The 21,892-nt window shown below is 38.1% G+C and overlaps 1 protein-coding gene across 18 annotated transcripts in view; it reads left to right on the top strand.

Annotated features, from left to right (window-relative positions):
• Positions 1-21,892, top strand: part of RNF138 (ring finger protein 138) — an 81,216-nt gene that overhangs the window by 23,905 nt on the left and 35,419 nt on the right. For 5 of the 18 annotated variants that reach the window (XM_002713490.6, XM_089305213.1, XM_089305211.1 and 2 more), the window contains 4 exons: positions 7,372-7,428; positions 8,580-8,691; positions 11,774-11,881; positions 14,019-15,538. In XM_002713490.6, coding sequence (XP_002713536.1) covers positions 7,372-7,428; positions 8,580-8,691; positions 11,774-11,881; positions 14,019-14,087 — 346 coding nt within the window. In that variant the 3' untranslated portion in view covers positions 14,088-15,538. Of the gene's footprint in view, positions 1-7,340; positions 7,429-8,355; positions 8,468-8,579; positions 8,692-11,558; positions 11,746-11,773; positions 11,882-14,018; positions 15,539-21,892 lie in introns of those variants that run through there. The other 13 variants (XM_002713491.6, XM_089305217.1, XM_089305209.1 and 10 more) reach the window with 8 other exon arrangements.

The raw sequence follows: 21,892 nt of genomic DNA, 5'->3' as shown, positions 1-21,892 counted from the left end.
GTTACAGAGAGAGAGGGAGAGAGGCAGAGAGCTCATCTGTTGGGTGGTACACTCTGCAGACGTCTACAATGGCCAGGGCTAGGCCAGTCTGAAGACAGTCAGGAGCTTCATTATGGATCTCCCATGTAGGTGGCAAGGGCCCAAGTACTTGGCCATCTTCCACTGCTTTTTCTCAGGCCAATAGCAAGGAGGTGGATTGGAAGTAGAACATCTAGGACTCGAACTGGCACTCATATGGGATGCTGGAGTCTCAACTGAGTCAAGTGGCCTTACCCACTATGCCACAACGCCAGCTCCCCTCTTGTTTTTTATTGGGTTTATTTGTTTACTTATCTGTCATCTGTTTACCCAGAATAACCCTCTCAGTCATACTTATTTTTATATCCTATACAAATTTCTAATTGCAGTGGAAGAATTGAGTTGAGTATGCGAATTTTTAGTCAGTAAGGATATGGGTGAAGGAGGGGAAGTTTTTTAATAGTAGGAAGTATAAGATATACCAGAGTACAGTCAACATCTTGTCAGGAAATAGTATGCTCTAGGCAATTTGAGAATTTAGTAAAGGTACTATTTTTAAAAACTAGTGTATTGGATAAACTGTATGATGGATAAACTGTTTGATGGAGTATAGGAAATTATAAGAAATGATGATGTACTGGGTCTACTGAAAACAGGGAAGGGGAAGGAATAACCAGAACTTGGAGAAAGCAAGCTGTATGGGGTGAGTGTTTGAACATACCAGTTAAGATGCCTTTATTTCACTTAGTGCCCGGATTTGAATCTCAGCTCCAGTTGCAGCTTCCTACTAATGTGAACTCTCAGAGGCAGCAGTGATGTCTCAGTATTTGGGCTCCTGCCACCATGTCTAGGTTGAGTTTCCAGCTCCTGGCTTCTGTCCCTGAGCTGTTGCAGGCCATTTGGGGAGTGAGCCAGTAGATGGGAACTCTGTCTCTCAAGTAAAAGAAAAAATCTGTATGGAGAGGACAGTTAAAGGATGCAGATAGTTAAAGCAGTTTTACAGTGGTATGTGGGACGTAGTATCTTGTTTCTCCTTCAAAATTTCCTGCTGGGCTGATCTCATCTGGAAGACAGCAAGGGGACCTGTTGATGCAAGTTAGTCTCTCAGTACACAGAGTATGTTATAAAATGGAGGAGGGTAAATTCGGAGGAGTTAGATGATTAGCACATAAAGATTTTAGTTATATAATATAATATAATATATATTACATCCTATATGCTGTTATATATATATATGTTTTATATATAATATAATATCCTGTATACTGTTTCAGAGCTTCTAAGTTGTTAGTACAAAGAAGAAAACCTCCAATAACGACTGTTTTATACTGTAAACAAAATAGTTTCTATGAGAAACACAGCTATCCTCATACAAAAATGACACTGAAAAGTGATTTGCTAATAGGTCTCCAGGAGAAGAAATAATTATAGTAAGCATAATTTCACATAATAAGTTACATAAGGCTGTACTTTAAAGATTTTCAGTGTAGACTATCATAATGCCTTATTATAATTTATATAAAGCTTTTCTTCCAGGAGTTTTTCACAGTCTGGATTAGTATTCCTTTAATGTGACCCAACTTCTGTAGCAAAATAGGACAAGGGGTCACTTCAGGGTGGAGCCCAATTTTTTTTTAGAATATAGTTCACAGTATTCCTTAACTACAAATGGGGAATTTAAAGTCTGAATTCAGAGCATGGCTTTGGAAATTCTTAAGGTTGTATTCGCATGTTCCAGTCTCAGTAGTTAGAGAGAGAGAGAGAGAGAAAGAGAGAGAGAAAGGAGAGAGGAAGAGAAAATAAACATATCAATCATAATTAATTCAGTATATATTTCTTATACCTTTTAAAATGCTGTGGGAACACCCTGCATGTTATTGAATAAACAGTAATGCAGATATTTTAGGCTAGGACTGAATACCACAGTTTCACTATAAAGTAGTAAATATTGGAGATTGGTAGAAAAATTATTGTGTTGGTGTGAAGTTGGTTTCTCATAGTTAGCAATGCTTGCTATTTTACTAAGGCTATTTCTAGTTCATAACAATAAAATTGTGCTTTTTATATAAGATATGTATGTACTTTTTGGGGTTCTTTTAGCCATTAGAATTAAGGAGGAAGCGTAAGGAGAATTTTTGTAATAATTATGATTCCAGAACACATTTCTATTTATCTTACTTGGAAATTACTTGTTCTGTTTGCAGACCCTTCTTGACTGTAAACATTAACCACTAAATATAAATGGATTCATATAGTTGTAACTCTAAAAACTGAAAAAGTTGCAGGGTAGGTGTTGGCTCATATTGGAGTACTGTTTCTAGCTCTGGCTACTCTGCTTCCAGACAAGCTTTCTGCTAATGCATCTGTGAGGCAGCAGAAGGTGGCTCAAGTGCTTGGCCTCCTTCAACCCATTTTGGAGATTTCAGATAGAGTTCTGGGCTCCTGGCTTCAGCCTGTCCCCATCCTGGCTATTTGCAGGCATTTGGGGAGTAGACAAGCAGATGGAAGATCTGTTTCTCTCTCTCCCTTTCAAGTAGATGAAACAAAAAATTAAGCTAGCCACCAAAATGTGAGACTTTAGAAAAAATTATTAATCTAAGGGAGAGAGAGTGAGAAAAATACAAAGAAGGTACCCATCCTCTGATTCACTCCCCAAATAACCAAAGCAGCTAGGACTGGGCCATATTGAAACCAGGAGCCAGAATTCTATACAGGCCTCTCACATGAGTGACAAGGACTCAGTTACTGGAGCCAGGAACAGAGCTAGTTATCAAACTCAGGAACTTTTTTTTTTTTTTTAAAGATTTTATTTATGGGACCAGCACTGTGGCATAGCAGGTAAAGCTGCTGCCTGCAGTGCTGACATCCCATATGGGCACCAGTTCAAGTCCTGGCTCCTCCACTTCTGATCCAGCTCTCTGGTATGGCCTGGTAAAGCAGTAGAAGATGGCCCAAGTCCCTGGGCCCCTGCACCCTTGTGGGAGGCCCGGAAGAAGCCCCTGGCTCTTGGCTTCGGATCGGCACAGTTACAACCATTTTGGGTAATTGGGGAGTGAACCAGCAGATGGAAGACCTCTCTCTCTCTGCCCTTTATTATTCCATGTGAATTTTAAGATCAGATTCTGAGATTCCCCAGAATTCCTATACAAATTTTGATCAGAAGTATTATGGAAGCTTAATTCATTTAAGTTATAAATTAATTGAGTGAAAATTGACATTGTTATGATGATTTTTCCATATGAAAGTATGATCTTCTTACCTTTTTTTTAAAGAATTATTTTATTTATTTGAAAGATAGAGTTGCAGAGAGAGAGAGAGAGAGAGAGGTCTTCCATTCTGCTGGTTCACTCCCCAAATGACTGCAATGGCCAGAGCTGAGCTGATCCAAAGCCAGGAGCCAGGAGCTTCTTCCGGGTCTCTCATGCAGCTGCAGGTGCCCAAGGAGTTAGACCATCTTCTACTGCCTTCCCAGGCCATAGCAGAGAGCTGGATCATAAGTGGAACAATTGGGACTTGAACCGGTGCTCCTTACTTTTTTTAAAAGGTTTATTGGGGCCTGTGTTGTGGCACAGCAGGTTAAGCCCCATCTGTGACACCAGCATCCCACTGGGGCACCGGTTCAAGTTCTGAATCAGCTCCCTATTAATGCGTTTGGGAAAGCAACAGAAGATGGTCCAAGTAGTTGAGCCCCTGCCACCTTTATAGGAGACCCAGATGGAGTCACCGGCTCCTGGCTTCAGCCTGGCTCTGCCCCAGCTGTTGCAGCCATTTGGGGAGTACACCCAGTGGATGGAAGATGGATCTCTCCCTCTCTCTCTCCCTCTCTCTCTTTCTTTCTCTCTCTTTCCCTTCTCTATCTCTATGCCTCTCAAATAAATAAATCTTTATTTTACAAAATGTTATGGGTTTTATGTTAATATAATATACAGTAATTTTGGTGATTTATTAGATGTGATATTCTTTTAGATAATTATATAGAAAATTGTTTCCCAAAACCAGTTTTGTCGGTTGGGTCTTAATTTAATGCTACATAATGGTGTATTGAATTAAATAGGATCTCTGTCTAATATTAAATAGCAGACTTTTTTGTTATTCCTTATTTTAATGGTAATCCATCTAAAATTTTACTATTAAATGTGATGTTTAATTTTTTAACATACTATTTATTAGACTTTGGTTAAAATATTTTTATGTAAATATCTATTTTATGATATTACCCTGAATTTTCCATTAAATGATTTTAATCAAACCAGAGTCATTTATAGAATTAAAAAGATAATGAATCTGGTTGATTCTCAGCTATTCTGATGTCTACAGTTTAAGCATTTGTGTTTTCAGAAAACATTGTGGGTACCAGAGGTATTTTGGTTTTGTTTTTGTTCCCATTATAGAGATTGAATTTTATTGAATGGTTTTTCTGCATCCAGAAAATGATCATAAGGCTTTTCTGTTATGGTTTGGTTTGGTTTTTACAAGATGGTGTTAGTAATAGATTTTTTCATTGTTGAATCTTTTATCCATTTCTGAATAGTAGCGTAGGCATGATACAAGGGTTACTCAGAAGGACTAGAAGGGCAGAATTACAGTAATAATGGATTGTACAGAGTTGTGATGGGAAAGCATTTATAAAGTGCTTTAACTTTGATGTTAAAATCTTGTAACTAGAAGTTTTGTTATTATGTACCCTTTTGGTGAAAGAATTGAGTGTGTACTCGCAGTATTTATGTGTTTATTTATTTAAAAACCACACATGATGGCCAGCACTGTGGTGCAGAAGCCATGGCCTGCAGTGCCAGCATCCCATATTGGTGCCAGTTCCAGTCTTGGCTGCCCCACTTCTGATCCAGCTCCCTGATAATGCACCTGGGAAAAGATGGCCCAAGTCCCTAGGCATCTGTACCCATGTGAGAGACACAGAGGAAGCTCCTGGTTTTGGCCTGGCACAGCACTGGCCATTGTGGCCATTTGGGGAGTGAACCAGTGAATGGCTCTCTAACTCTAACTCTATCTTTCAAATAAATAAATAAATCTTTTCTTTTTTTTAACATTTATTTATTTGGTAGATGGAGTTAGAGGGAAAAGGAGAGAGAGAGAGAATCTTTCTTACTCTGGTTTACTACCCAAATGGCTGCAATGGCTGAGAATGGGCCAGGCTAAAGCCAGGAGCCAGGAATTCCATCTGGGTCTCCCATGTGGGTGGTAAGGGCCCAAGTAGTTGGGCCATCATCTGCTGCTCTCCTAGGCACATTAGCAAGGTGCTGAATCAGAAGTGGAGCAGCTGGGACTTGAATTTGCTTATATGGGATGCCAGTGTTGCAGGCTAAGGCTTAACCTGCTGTACAATACCAGCCCCTATGCCTGTCCTCTACAATACTCATCCTTCATGTACATCTAAAAGCATCAGTAGTTGAAATACAATAAAAATAAATAAATTATTTTAAAAATAATTTCTTTAATGGTATAGTGTAGAAGTTTTGTTCTTAATGTTTTATTTTTTATTGAAAACAATATTGACTATAAAAGGTTTTTTTTAACACTGTTGACTCAGTAATTCAAAAATTTGGATCTGGATTCATTTTATTTGATTATGGCTCTTTTTTTAAAAAAAAAGATTTATTTATTTATTTGAAAGGCAGAGTTATGGTGAGGCAGAGGCAGAGAGAGAAAGGTCTTCCATCCACTGGTTCACACCTCAAATGACCACAATGGCTGGAGCCAGCAGCCAGGAGCTTCTTCCTGGTCTCCCACACAGGTGCAGGGCCCAAGGACTTGAGCCATCTTCTACTGCTTTCCCAGGCCATAGCAGAGAGCTGGATTGGAAGTGGAGCTGGGACTCGAACCAACACCATAGCGTTGGAACCCTGATTATTACTCTTGTAGCTAAGAAAGATAACCTACCAAACAAAATGTGTAATTCAAATGAAGAAATATGTCTGCCAGGGGTTGAAATTTTTCTGTCTTGTTCTTTAAATATCAAGAGGGCTGTTAATGAAATTTTCATCTTTACTGATGATGTTATATAATTGTTCTTACAAACCAATCAGAAGTTATAATAGTATAATAAAGAGCATATTCGGCCAGCGCCGCGGCTCACTAGGCTAATCCTCCGCCTTGCGATGCCGGCACACCGGGTTCTAGTCCTGGTCGGGGTGCCGGATTCTGTCCCGGTTGCCCCTCTTCCAGGCCAGCTCTCTGCTGTGGCCAGGGAATGCAGTGGAGGATGGCCCAAGTGCTTGGGCCCTGCACCCCATGGGAGACCAGGATAAGTACCTGGCTCCTGCCATCGGATCAGCGCGGTGCGCCGGCCGCAGCGCACCAGCTGCAGTGCGCCGGCCACGGCGGCCATTGGAGGGTGAACCAACAGCAAAAGGAAGACCTCTCTCTCTCTCTCTCACTGTCTACTCTGCCTGTCAAAAAAAAAAAAAAAAAAAAAAAGCATATTCAAAACCCAGTGATTGTGTTTATTAGGAAGATTTTTCAACTGGTTTGAAAAATCTGTTACCATTTGCATGGATATGAAAAATTTTTAAATAGGTGTCACATACTATTTTTGTTAACAGAATCATATAACAACCCTTTAATAAATGTTCTCTCCATAGTTTATTTTACGAATTAAAATATTTTAATTCCAGTTTTGTTTAAATACCACTTTTACCTGAACAGATGATTAATAACTGCTGAAAAGGAATCAAATAGTGGTTTAGTATTCTTATATTTGGGTATGTAGCTAAACAATGAAGTTTGCTTGCTTGCCTTTGCATATACTATGTGTATTCTATTGAATGGCCTTATGACCACATTGATGAGGTGCTGTAACATGAAAGTGAAAATCGCTTTATAAAATACCCATTCTTCCCTCAGGACTCCTCTGATACTCCTCATGACATATGAATCTGTCAAATGAAAATGTCAAATTCTTTATAATAAATGTTAGTGAAGCCTAGTTTTGTTCCTTTTAGGCTATAAAATAAAAGGAGCATTCAAGTATTTTCTTAAACTTACTCACTTTGGAGGCCACAATCTTAAACCATATCCTAGTTGGAAGTCAAGAAGTTCACAAATTCTTGAGTCTAGTCCAGAGTTTATAAACTTACTGCTAAAGATAAAGGAATAGAATTTAACATAGTTCTGCAAAATTCTATATTTATGCTTTTGTAACTTTGCAAATATTTATTTTGAAGAACCCAATAAGTGGACTTATTTTATTGGAAAAGTAATTAATGCTATAATTTAAAGTTCAGACTATGAAAACAAGTAAGACTAGTCTTTTTCATTAACAGTTCAAGATAATGAACTATTAATGTATTTTGTTATTTATTTAGGGTGTTAACTTTTCCCCCTCTGCTTCTTAAGTAATAGGAGTGAAACATCCACATCTGATAACACAGAAACTTACCAAGAGAATACAAGGTAAGCTTTTGAAAAAATTTTAGGAAATAATATTCATCACTTTATCAAACAATAATAGATAAGCCTTTTTAATCAGTTAAGTCTCTAAGAACAGTGCTGGGAGTTAGCTCATTAGAAATGAATAATACACTTTCTGCTTTTAAGAATCACGGTAGATGAGGAGAGCTTTTCTCTCTCACTGTGTTCAGGTATCTTCCTGCATGATTCAGGTATATTTGTCATTGTTGAACTGTCTTACTGGAATTCAAAGCTATAAAATCCAGTTGATGCTTGATCCTCAAAATATTTTGAAGTAGTGCATTCTAGTGAACATTGCTTTGGTGTTTTCTTGAGAATTTTGTATGTTAGATTCCAAGGACCTGGACTAGACTAAGGTTGTAATATTAATCGAGGTTTTTTTTAAAATTTTCGATGTTTTTTTTTTTTTTTTTTTTTTTGACAGGCAGAGTGGACAGAGAGAGACAGAGAGAGAAAGGTCTTCCTTTTGCCGTTGGTTCACTCTCCAATGGCCGCCGCTGCAGCCGGCGCACCGCGCTGATCCTGGCAGGAGCCAGGAGCCAGGTGCTTTTCCTGGTCTCCCATGGGGTGCAGGGCCCAAGCACCTGGGCCATCCTCCACTGCACTCCCTGGCCATAGCAGAGAGCTGGCCTGGAAGAGGGGCAACCGGGACAGAATCCGGTGCCCCAACCGGGACTAGAACCCGGTGTGCCGGCGCCGCAAGGTGGAGGATTAGCCTATTGAGCCACGGCGCCGGCTTAAAATTTTCGATGTTTTAAGATGTGAGGACTTTGGGACTCCACAGGATAATTGAAAATTTCAAGGGAGTTACAGTAATATCTGATGGCATCACATCAATGACTATATTAAGTTTCATCCTAACTTCTTAAAAACAGCTAGGGTTTTGTTTGTTTGTTTGTTTTATCTTAGAGGCACCATGAAAAAAATTAGCTGAGATACTAAGAGTACTGTAACTGAGATTGTATTCTACATCATTGTTGAAAATACATTTCCAAAATGAGAGCATCTTTGAATAATCTTATGACTGTAAGTTTTTAAAAGAAAAATTAGAATAGTTGGTCAAAAAATAGTAGAACATCATTTCTATGTTAAAATTTTGAATTAAGTATGCTTCATGTAAAATTGTTTTGTAGTTCTTCTGGACATCCCACCTTTAAATGTCCCTTGTGTCAAGAATCAAATTTTACCAGGCAACGTTTACTGGATCACTGTAACAGTAATCACCTATTTCAGATAGTTCCTGTGGTAAGTAAATATTTATAAGCTGCTCAGATTAAAGCATATTGTTCCATTTATTTTACTTTATATGTACAACAAGGGAATGCAGGTGAATTAAATTTGGATGGGGCATTATCTGTAAAGTCAATTTTTGTCAACAAATGATTAATAACTATGAAGCAAAATGAGTTTTTTTAAAGGTTTATTTATTTATTTTATTTGAAAGGCAGAGTTACAGAGAGGCAGAGGCAGAGAGAGAGCTCTTCTATCCACTGGTTCACTCCCCAAATGGCCACAACAGCCCAAGCTGGGCAGATCCAAAGCCAGGAACCAGGAGGTTCTTCCACATCTCCCACACATGTGCAGGAACCCAAGGACTTTTGGGCCATCTTAGTGCTTTCCCAGGCCATAGCAGAGAGCTGGATTGGAAGTGGAGTAGCCAGATCTCACTGCATCCACATGGGGTGCTGGTGCTACACCACAGCGCCGGCCCCAGCAAAAGGAGATATTTAAAATTTCAGTAACTTACATCACAAAATTGGAGATGCGTACTGGAAGGTGATATAAGAGGACAGTTTGAAGAAGAGTGAAATAATTAAAGATGAGCCAGGATTCTTTATTGAGCAGTGGCAAAACCTAACACTATAGTTCCATAGGATGCAAATAGTTGGATCTGGTCAGGTGGATTTGCTGTAGGTGAAAATAACCTTTATAAGAATAAAGACACTATGTAGATATTTTAACTGTGTCCTTGCAGAATCTGGTGTATGAATGCATTAAACAAGTAAGAAAAAGAATCATACTGTTTTTTATACACATGCATGTTTTTGATGGCATTTTTTAAAAAATTTATTTATTTGAAAGTCAGGGTTACAGAGAGAGAGAGAGGGAGAGACAGTCAGAGAGAGAGAGAGAGAGAGAGATCTTCCTTCTGCTGGTTCACTTACCAAATGGCTGCAACAGCCAGGGCTAGGCCAGCCAAAGCCAGGAGCCTAGAGTTTCTGGGTATTCCACATGGGTGCAGGGGACCGAGGACTTGGGCCATCTTCCACTGCTTTCCCAAGCCATAGCAGAGAGCTGGATTGGAAGAGGAGCATCTGGGTCTCAAGCTAACACCCATATGGGATGCCGGCATGCAGGCTGAGACTTAAGCCCACTATGCCACAGCGCCAGCCCCCCTTGTTGCCATCTTAAGAGTGCAATGAAAAGAAAGCAGTGAAACCTTTTTGATGGATGAGAGAGATAAGATTCCAACATTGTGTCAATGCTCTAAGAACTCTTTGTTTCAAAGATAAGTTTAACAGATAAGTGATTTCAACTTATTTAGGTGATAGAACAGGAGAAACTGAGCTGCAAGACATACATCGCTTTCAGCTGTACCTTTTTTTTTTTTTTTTATGATTGATTTATTGGTTTGAAAGAGTGATAGCTTCCATCAGCTGGTTCACTCCCCAAATGACCACAGCAGCCAAGTCTGGTTCAGGCCAGAGCCAGGAACCAGGAACTCCATCCTGGTCTCCCAGTGGTTGGCCTGTTCTCTGTGGCCTTCCCAAGTGCATTGTCTGGAAGCCATACTAGAAGCTGACTAGAAGCTGGGACTTGAACCAGAATTCTGCCAGCATCACAAATGGCAGCTTAACCTTCTGCACCACAATGCCGGGCCTTCAGCTGACATTTTATACATAAAAATTACCTTCAGAAATCAGAATAGGAGGAAAGTGTTACCAATAAAAACTGTAGGTATTTCAAAGCTGTTTTAGTAAATGTACTAGAAATAATTTTGAAAAGAACTTGCCTTGGTAAATATTGAGGATGCTTTTAAACTCTTGCATAACACCCAGGGAGTTATACCAGCTACTTCGCTCATTAAAAAAGCAAATACAGTGTCAGTCTCTAGGAAATTTCACTCAGTTTTATACTGAATTACCAGATTTTTATTCTTCTCTGGATAATATTTAATATGTCATCCACTGGCTAGAGTATAATTAGTGAAGTTCTTTTTTATATTATTTCAGTTTGTCATCCACAAACATTTTTAGGTACAGTTTCTTTAAAATTTTAAGGTGGCAGGTTTTTTTTTTGTTTTGTTTTGTTTTTTTGGTAAAGGATTTGTTTATTTGAAAGGCAGAGTGAGAGACAGAGATCTTCCTTCTGCTGGTTCATTCCCCAAATGGCTGCAATGGCTAGGGCTGTGTCAGGCTGAAGCCAGGAGCTGGGAATTCATCTGGGTCTCTCATATGGGTACATGTGCCCAAAGAGTGGGCTATCTTCTGTTTCCCAGTTGCATTAGCAGGGGGCTGGATGAAAAATGAAGTATCTGGGACTCCCAATGGGTGCCCATATCGGATGCCAGCATCACAGATGGTACCTTAACCCACTGCACCACAACACCAACCCTAAGGATGCAATTGAAAGTATATTTTAGAATTTACTTCATTTGCATTTTCAGTGTATATGAAATGAAACTAGTAATTATATTGCTGTTGTCTAGATCAAGTGAGTGTATACTGCATGTTATAGGCAGGCGGGTAATGGTAACTGTCATTACAGCTGGCATTTTTAAAGGTTGGATGTGGTGTTTCTGTGGAATGTTGTAAACTTGATTTATGTGACTAGAATGTTTCTCATTACACTGTATTATATGTCATAAATTTAGCTTTTAGAAATGCTTTCCATATACCAGGCATACTTCAAATATCGTTGAGTTCTAGACAGCTCTAGTATGTGCATATTGGATTAAAGCAACCCGCACGATTATTTTGGTTTCTCAGTGCATATGGAAGTTAGATTTTATGGTGTGGTCTGTTAAGTGTCAATAGAATTATATCAAAAAACAATGTACATACCTTAATTAAAAAATACTTTATTGCTAAAAATGTCAACCATCATTTCAGCTGTTGGAGAAATGGTGCCAACAGACTTGCTTGGTGCAGGGGTTTTCACACACCTTCAATTTGTTTAAAAACAAATTAAAAAAAACTTCCAAGTACAGTAAAGCAAGGTATGCCTGATGTTTTTGGTAACATGAGCCTGTTGTTTTAATACTCTTAGTAATTATATAATGTTTAGTTTTCATTATTTTTTATGTAAAACAATCTGTTTCTCATAGACGTGTCCTATTTGTGTGTCTCTTCCTTGGGGAGATCCTAGCCAGATTACTAGAAATTTCGTTAGTCATCTAAATCAAAGACATCAGTTTGATTATGGAGAATTTGTGGTAAGTGAATTCTTCAAGATTAAGAAAGTACTGTTTAAATAGTCAAGTTAAATTATGTTTTTCAATCTAGACTTGAGTTTTGAGACAAGCTATTGTATCATACTATTAGATATACCGCAAATTCTTCTTAAAAGCAAATTGTTTTTAATAATATTGGTGAACTTTAGTTGTTGAATTTAATGCTCACTTCTATACTAGGGAGAAAATTAATAGAGGAAGAACAAACTCCCACATCAACAAAATGATGATTTCTATGGAAACCCTGTCTAGATTTAAAGAAAAATTATACTTACTAGAAAAGTAAAATCGGTACAACATATAAAGGAATGATATATTTCTCATGTAATGTAAAGTGCTTGTTAAATCCACTGTAATTTCTCACTTCTAGCATGAGACATTTTCTTTTTTAAAAATGAGGGAGCTTCATTATCAGGCAAAACTGGGTTGATGGTTTAACTGAGTGAGGAATTTACATAATATAAAAAAAAAGATCCCTAAAGCAAAAATGTAGAGTTACTTTCTACTTCCCAAATATGTTATAATTTTTCTAACTAGATGATGACTTCTGTTTTATTAATAGGTAAATTACATTTCATTCAGCTTCAGTGTAATTAAGACTTTTTTTTTTACTTCAAGATTAATCCTTGCAAAGAATGGCTGATAATTGTTTTCCAGTTTAGGTAAACAAAGGCATATGCAGTTCTCACAATGACATGAACCAAATTTGCATTTGTCTTTGCTCTCTAGTGTTGAGATCACATCATTCTTGATAAATTTTTTTAATTTTATCAAATATGTATTTTGTATTTTATTTCAAAATAATTCAAATGTATAAAATTTATGTATTTAGTAATTTTATGAAATAATTTAGTAGATTATTCTCATATGAAAGGTTACTGTGCATAGAGAGCTGTGTTTGGAAAATTGCATTTTATGAACCGCTTTTGATCTAATTGTCAGATTGTTTTACCTTGCCAAAGAAAAATATATAATTATGATAAGTTGAAGTTGTCAAGTGGAAGCCTTGAGATACATATATTTTTTTAAAGATTTATTTATTTATTAATTTATTTGAAAGGCTGAGTAAAAGAGGAGAGACAGAGATTTTCCAAATGGCTGCAAGGCCAGGGCTAGGCCAGACCTGAAGGCAGGAGTTAGGAGCTTCATCCCAGTTTTCCACATGGTTGCAGGGACCCAAGCACTTGGGTCCTTCCCACTGTTTCTCTAGGTGCATCAGCAGGGAACTGGGTCAGAAGTGGAGCTTCCAGCACTCCCAACAGGTGCCCATATAGGATGCCAGTGTCACAGACAGTGGCTTAATCTGCTGTGCCACAACACTGGCCCTAGCTTTGATAGATACTTTGTTGTTGTTGTTAGGTCCTAAAATTAAGAGTGAATGGAATGTTTAAACTTAAAGAATAGTTTTCTGAGCAAACTACAGTTTTTAGTTCATGACATTTATTATTAATAGTTATTTAAAATCAGTTTACTTTCAGATACTTGACATTCATTCCTAAAGATGAGTTAAAATTACCTGTGCTTTATTTATTTATTTTTTAAGATTTATTTATTTGAAAGTCAGAATTACAGATAGGCAGAGACAGAGAAAGAGAGGTCTTTCATCTGCTGATTCACTCCCCAAATGGCTGCAACAGCCAGAGCTGGGCCAGTCCGAAGCCAGGAGCCAGGAGCTTCTTCTGGGTCTCTCACGCAGGTGCAGGGGTCCAAGGATTCAGGCCATCTTCCACTGCTTTCCCAGGCCATAGCAGAGAACTAGGTAGGAAATGGAGCAGCCAGGACTTGAACTGGTGCCCATGAGGAATGCTGGCACTACAGGCAGCAGCTTTACCTGCTACACAGCGCTGGCCTCTTGTGCTTTTAATTAATGATAATAACTCAGATTTCATTCATTACTGATCTCCTGTTTGTTCATTATTACCAAATAATTATAACAACTTAATTTGTATTAAAGTAAATTTAAATAAAATCGTATTTAAATCTTACATGTTAAAAATACAGTGTGTTGCACATAAACTGTACGGAGTGGATATTATGTATCAAGATGTATAATGTATTGGCCAAAATATTTAGTGGAGTATTTTTTTCCCTACTGATATGTTAATGTTACTGTTTTTAGAATCTTCAGCTAGATGAGGAGACCCAATATCAAACTGCTGTTGAAGAATCTTTTCAAGTAAATATCTGAAGATTGTAGTCATCTCTGCATCTTTGTACCTGCAAGTGCCATCTTTTAAGAGAAAAGTACATGAAGTCATCGTTTTCAGTAACTTGATGTGTATATTAATAAAAATAATTCAGTCTATTGTTTTAGTTTTTTGATTGAAAAATAAAGGTGGGCATCTAAAACTTCATCTTCTGGATAAGTAAAAATTGAAAATTTGACATTCGTTTGAAAAGCATAAAAGATTACATTTCATTAATGTTGTGAAAGGGGGAATCCCTATTGTACTTTTTTATATTACACATATTCTTAAATTTTTCATTATTATGTTGTTTTTAAAATTTGGTGCAGTTTCCTCTCACTTTATTTACACAGGTAACACACAATAGGAAATTCTGAAAGATACAATTGATATAAATAAACAATTCTGAGCCAGATACTGGAGTTGCAGAATGCAGACTTGAAGTGCTAAATGAAATGATCCAAAGGAAAGTTTTTAAATACATATTCTAGCTAATTCAAGTATTAGAAAATTGTATTTATATAAAACTATTAGTATTTTTCAAGAATAGTGAGATTTCTTTAATAATTTTTAACTATTTAAAAAAGTGAAAGCTCATTATAAAGGTAGTTTCTTTTCCTATTAGTAGAAAATACCAAGATACACATTTCTTTGAACAAGTAATTTCAATCTTCTTTGATTCGTTTGTAAATCTGAAATTTACTAAGCTATCTAACAGCTCTTTGGCCTCAGAATTTTCAAGTCAGTGTTTCTGATTGGCTAAGATCAAATTTATTAGAAAAATTCAAGTTTGTCTTCATTTCACTTTAGAAAGTCATTCAAAGTTAAAAATATTGTGTATATACATATACTGCATATGTATATGCACATACACATACATACATGCAGTTTGTCAAGTTTTGTAGAATTTTTGTTAAAGATTTTAACAATGAGCAGGCAATATGGGATTGAGTGTTTATCAGATTTGATACAAATTTTGTCTATCACCAAATGTTTAAAATTAGTCAAATGCTACATGGTCTGGTGGGCTGGTATTACACCTTAAAATCAGTTTACACACACAAATGATCTGTTTCAATGGTGCTCATTTGTTATTCTCAAAGGTAACATATGACTATGATAATAATGAGACAGATTCTGCCAGTCACTGTTTCACTTCTTTTAAATCAAAACTGGGTTAGTTTTTCGTATTAATTAATGGGACTCATAAAGTATTTTGTGGAAGGCAAATCACATACTAAATGATGAAGAGTGGATTAGCTGACATTCCATACATATGCGTTGTTTATGCTTTCGTTAACTAGATACAAAAGAAAATCTCAGTAGTTTGCTGCTAATATATACATTTATTGTATAAAAAGGTATATTTTGGTTTTGTTAAAACCCTTGTTGACTTTTCTACATTGAACTTTTTTTAACTTGATTTAATAAAAATGTTAATTTTGGAAGTGGAGTTTTGTAAAACCCTTTTTCAGTCTAACAGTAATGACTTTATGCATTATAGTAACAATCACAAAAGCCATACATCTTAATGAACATACCTTTGTTCTGTCATTCTAAAGAGTGAAACTTACTATGTGTTTGAACATTTTCCCTGCAGTTACATGAGCATAATTTTAAGAATAGCTGTAGTTTTAAAGTGATGACTATAGTTTTTACCAGTTTAAAGCAATAACTTTAGTAGCTTCTTTCAAAGTATGATATGTCCAGTCCAGTATGCCAAATTAAACCATTCTTGTACTTAAGAACTTTAAAGGAAAGTTGTAGCAGAGATCATCTTGATGAAACTGCTTTGAAATTTTATGGATGACTTACATATCATTAATAGTCTTGTGTCTGGGCCGGCGCCGCGGCTCAATAGGCTAATCCTCCACCTAGCGGCACCGGCACACTGGGTTCTAGTCCTTGTCGGGGCGCTGGGTTCTTTCCCAGTTGCCCCTCTTCCAGGCCAGCTCTCTGCTATGGCCCGGGAAGGCAGTGGAGGATGGCCCGAGTGCTTGGGCCCTGCACCCTATGGGAGACCAGGAGAAGCACCTGGCTCCTGCCTTCGGATCAGCGCGGTGCGCCGGCCGCAGCGCACCGGCCACGGCGGCCATTGGAGGGTGAACCAACGGCAAAAGGAAGACCTTTCTCTCTCTCTCTCTCTCTGTCACTATCCACTCTGCCTGTCAAAAAAAAAAAAAAAAATAGTCTTGTGTCTGATGACCCTTTTTATAAAGAAAATAGTGACTTTATTTACTTTAGGAACTCCTTGGTGCGGAAATGATTGTTTAAAATCTCCCCTCCTTTTGTTAGTTGAATGGGATTAGGGATAAGCTTTAGAGATTTAATTCATGGAAGAGTCCTTATTTTTAATATTGTTTATAGCAGAGTTAAGAAAGCAGAGGGAAACTGTAATGATACTCTGAACCTAAATTTATCTACCACAAAGGCAAGCTATTTCAGCAGATTAAGAGTTTATGGTGTTAAACATAGTCTTGAGATGTATTGCTTTATTTTTCAATTAAAAGTTGTTTTCTCCTCTTGTATGTCTAATTACAGTTTTGTCAAGAGGAAAACAACTTCTATAACTCATCCTGAAAGACGTGTAGGAGATAACCTGTTACTTTGCACTTTAAGCAGTGAAAAGCTGTCACATGCTGATGTGATATATTTAAGCCTATTACCTATTTCAAATGTTAAATACTTTATGAAGCTACTTTATGATGTGTTCATACAGCAAGATTTTCAGGCCCTCCTAGCCAGGCAGCAAGCAAGTTAACGGTTACTAAACACTTTAAAAAGTTACCCTTACATAAAGCTGTCCAGGGGTGGGACAGGGGGCCAGTGTTGTGGCATGGCCTTTGGTCTTAGCATCCCTTATGGGTGCCTGTTCAAGTTCCAGGTCCTCCACTTCTGGTTCAGCTCCCTACTAATGCACCTGGGAAAGGAACAGAAGATGACTGGAGTGCTTGGGCCCCTGCACCCACATGGGAGACTTACATGAAGCTCCTGGCTTGTGACTTCATCTTGGTGCAACCCCAACCATTGCAGCCATTTGGCTAGTGAGCCAGCAGGTGGAAGATCTCTCCCTTTCTAACTTGGTCTTTCAAATAAATAAATCTTAAACTGTTAAGGACTATAGGGATATATTGCCAAATGCAATGTCATGTATCTATTTGAGTATCAGTGAGTCATAACTTCTTTAGAAACCCCTTAGAACTCCTATTATAGTATACACTTTGTAGAAGGGGTGACCCAGAAAACATGTAAATATATGTAGTATAAAACTGAAAATAGAAATGTGAAGCATTGTGGTATCGCTAGTGGGCACTGTAATTTTCTAATTCTGCAGTATGGTTTTGAAAAGGGGTAGGGGCTGGAGATGAGTTACACTGAGAAATTAATGGAGAATACAGGAACCTCAGAATAGGTAAAACTGCATGTCCCTACCCCAACAGCAACTTTCCAGTCCTTAAGTTGAGAGGTGACAGTCACTGGACTCTGCATCCCTGAAAGGAGAATGGTGAGTATAGTCCAGTGTTCTCAGTTGACAAACTTGCCTGAAGCTATACAGTTTTCTAGTAGGAATTCATAAGAGTATAATGGCAAGTAGATATGCAGAATTCAAGGTGAGTTGGGGGGGCTGGCGCGTTGGCACAGTACATTAATCCTCTGCCTGTGGTGCCAGCATCCCATATGGGCACTGGTTTTAGTCCAAGGTGCTCCTCTTCCAGTCCAGCTCTGTACTCTGTGGCCTGGGAAAGCAGTAGAAGATAGCCCAAGTGCTTGGGCCCCTGCACCTTCATGGGAGACTGGGAAGAAACACCTTGCTCCTGGCTTTGGATCCGCGCAGCTGCAGCCATTTCAACCATTTGGGGAGTGAACCAACGGAAGGAAGCCCTTTCTCTGTCTCTCTCTCTCACTGTCTGTAATGCTACCTCGAATGAATAAAAATCTTAAAAAAAAAAAAAGCTGGATAGGAGGGTGAATGTGGAAGAGAAACCAGATGAATTACAGCCATTCAAGGGAGGATATGGAATAGAAGGAAGTAGAAATGTACAGGATGTGAGGGAGGAAATTTCCTAAGTGGGCAGTAATGGTACATGATTAGTTCAATGTACAAGAACCCGAGTAATCAGTACTAAGATCAAGACAAAACACTAGAATCCTGTAAGCCTCATTTTTCCTACTTCCAGTCAACCACCACCATCACCTTGTATGTACCTTCTTTCAAGTGCTTCTTTCATGTATGCCAGCACAGTTAGGAGGGGAGGGAGGTTGCCAAATGTAGGTAGAAACTAAATACTGATTGGTCTGCTCATAGTGACAGGAAAATTAGGTGAAGAGTAACTAAATGCCTTCTGCTGTATATCAAGGTGTCCTTTTGACTTCTATAGATTGTGGTGTTTTGTTTTGTTTTGTTTTGTTTTTTGGTGCTCTATTATCACAGGTCAGGGAGAACCTATGGTATTTGTTCTTTTGGGACTGGCTTATTTCACTAAGTATGATGTGTTCCAATATAATCCATTTGATTGCAAAGATTTTTTTTTTACTATTATGTAACATTCCATGTTGTACATATCCCATAAGTTCTTCATCCAGTCTTCAGTTGATGGTACAAATATTTTCTCATATTCTGTCAATTGTATCTACAGTTTGCTGAGTGTGTATTTTGCAGTGCAGAAGTTTCTCAATTTGGTATAATTCCATTTGTCAATTTTGGCTATTATTGCCTGTGCCTCTGGGGTCTTTTCCAAGAACTCTTGGCCTATACTAATGTCTTGCAGCTTTCCCCCAATGTTCTCTAATAATTTGAAGGTATCGGGTCCTAGATTTAGGTCTTCATTTTATTTTGAGTGTTTTTTTGTGTAAGGTGGGGTCTTGCTTCAAACTTCTGCATGTGGAGATCCAGTTTTCCCAGCACCATTTGTTGAAGAGACAATCCTTGCTTCAGGGATTGATTTTAGCTCCTTTGTCAAAAGTAAGTTGGTTGTAGATGCATGAGTTGATTTCTGGTGTTTCTATTCTATTCCATTGGTCTACCCATCTGTTTTTGTGCCAGTACCAGTCTGTTTTGATTACAGTTGCTCTGTAGAATGTCTTGAAATCTGGTATTGTGATGCCTCTGGCTTTGTTTTTATTGTATAAGGTTGCTTTAGCTCTTTGGGGTCTCCTATGTTTCCATATGAATTTCAGCATTTTTTCTGTATCTGAGAAGAATGTCCTTGGTATTTTGATTGATATCACAGTGAATCTGTAAATTCCTTTTGGTAGTATGGACATTTTAATTATATTAATTCTTGTGGGCTCATCCTTTGAGGCCCACACACTTTCGGCATGGTGGGGTGATGGCGTTCTTTGACAAGAAGCACCGGAGACAATTTCGGTGAACATGTCCACTTTATTAATGAGCAAGCACACCTTTTAAAGGGCAGGCAGAAGGGGTGTAATTAATTCAGGGCAATACTAGTTCTATAGGATGAAGCTGATACTGGCACCACTATGCTTCTCCAATCAGCTTGAAGGGAACATAGGCCGGTAGCTTTCCAGGTGGGCCTAATTACATTTGTAATAGTCACATCTTCCTGTTGAATTGATCCCTGAGTCATTGCATAGTGCCCTTTTTTATTTCTTTTAACAGTTTTTATGTTAAAGTCTATCTTGTCTGATATTAGGATGGTTACACCAGCTCTTTTTTGGCTTCTGTTGGCATAGATTATCCTTTTCCATCCTTTTACTTAGTCTGTGTGTATGTTTGTTATTGAAATGTGTTTTTTATAGACAGCAAATAGATGGGTTTTGCTTTTTAATTCATTCAGCCAGTCTGTATCTTAACTGGAGAGTTGAGGCCATTTATATTCAAGGTGACTATTGATAAATAACAACTTGGTCCTGCCATTTTTCCATAAATATTTCTATTGTTTACTTTGGATTATTTATTTATTTGAGAGGCAGAGTTATGGAGAGAAGATATAGAGAAAGAGAGATCTACATCTGCTGGTTCACTTGAACCGGCCCTCATATGGGATGCTGGCACTGCAGGCTGGAGTTTAATCTGCTGGGCCAAAGCACTAGCCCTGAAACTGCTTTTTAAAAATGACCTGAGGCCGGCGCCATGGCTCACTAGGCTAATCCTCCACCTGCGGCAGCGGCACCCTGGGTTCTAGTCCCAGTTGGGGCGCTGGATTCTGTCCCGGTTGCTCCTCTTCCAGTCCAGCTCTTTGCTGTGGCCTGGGAAGGAAGTGGAGGATGGCCCAAGTGCTTGGGCCCTGCACCTGCATGGGAGACCAGGAAGAAGCACCTGGCTCCTGGCTTCAGATCGGCGCAGCGCGCGGGCTGTAGTGGCCATTTGGGGGGTGAACAAACGGAAGGAAGACCTTTCTCTCTCTCTCTCTCTCACTGTCTAACTCTGCCTTTCAAATAATAAATTAAATCTAAAAATAAAGAAACAGATACATAATGATGTATCATTGTGGTTTTAATTTATGTTTCTCTAATGCTAATATATGGGACTTTTCTTTAAAAAGCATGTATTTATTTATCATTCATATGCAGAGTGATAGCAAGAAAGGTGGCTATAAAGAGATCCTCCATCTCCTGGTTCAATTCTCCAATGCCCACTGAAACTAGGAGCCTGGAACTCCATCCATGGGGGGCAATGACCCAAGTACTTAGGCCATCTTCTACTACTTTTCCAGGTGCATTAGCCAGGATGTGAACTAGCAGTGGAGCACTCAGGACTCAAATTTGCACTCTGATATGGCATGCCAGTGTCACAAGTGGAAGCTTTGCCCACTGTGCCACAATGCTGGCCTCCAGTCAGATATAATTTAACATGTTTATTTGCCATATGTATATTCTGTGAAGTAAAATATCTGTTCATATCCTTTGCCCATTTTCTAATTGCATTACTTGTTTTTCTACTATTGAGTGTGGGATATTTTTATATATTCTAATTCCAAGTCCTTTGTCAGACAGGAGTATATCATTTGCAGACATTTTTCCCCCCATTTGTAGCTTTGCTTCCTCTTATAGGGGTTTCCACAAAGCAAATTAAAAATTTTGGTGAAGTCCTATTTATTGATTATTTTTTGTTATGAATTACACTTTTGGTATCATGTCTAAGAGGACCCTTCAGCTAGTGTTATGTTTTCTTCCAAAAGTTTTCTAATTCTATACTTTACATTTAAATCTTACTCCCTTTAAAGTTGATTTTTGTATAATGGGTAACATCTAAGCTGAAGTTCTCTTTGTGTGTGTGTATCGCACACATGTATGTGCACATGGACCTGTCAACATCTGATTGGTGCAGCACCATTTGCTTTATGTGTCTATCCCTCCTTCAGTATAATAGAGGATATGGAAGAGAATGTCCTTGTTCTTAGGGGACACTTAAAAAATGCTGGGTTATAATATCTGCAACTATTCTCAGACAGTTAAGCTAAAAGGAAAGACAAACACAGAGATAAACAAATGTGGTAAGTTGTAACACATGGAGAGTGCTCGCTTCGGCAGCACATATACTAAAATTGGAACGATACATAACACATGGAGACAATAGATGAAGGTTATTTGAGAACTTATTGTAATTGTTTTGCAAATTTTATTTGAGTTTTTTTCAAAATAACAAATGCCTGTAATTTTTTAAAAAGTACTTTATCAGGGAAAAAAGTTTGGGTTGTGCCTTTTGAAATTTAAACTAGGTCTCCAATTGACAAGCCACAGCACACCAGCCTGTTATGAGGAGGATTAAGTGGTGCAGAAGTGGTAATTAAGCCTGTGGAAGTGGAGCAGAGGAGATGAGAGGTGCATGTTCAGAGCAGGT

The sequence above is a fragment of the Oryctolagus cuniculus genome, chromosome 10 (assembly GCF_051225735.1).
Source record: "Oryctolagus cuniculus isolate XC-2025 breed Fujian yellow rabbit chromosome 10, ASM5122573v1, whole genome shotgun sequence".
Classification (NCBI taxonomy): Eukaryota; Metazoa; Chordata; class Mammalia; order Lagomorpha; family Leporidae; genus Oryctolagus; species Oryctolagus cuniculus.
This window is presented reverse-complemented; position numbering and strand designations above follow the sequence as displayed.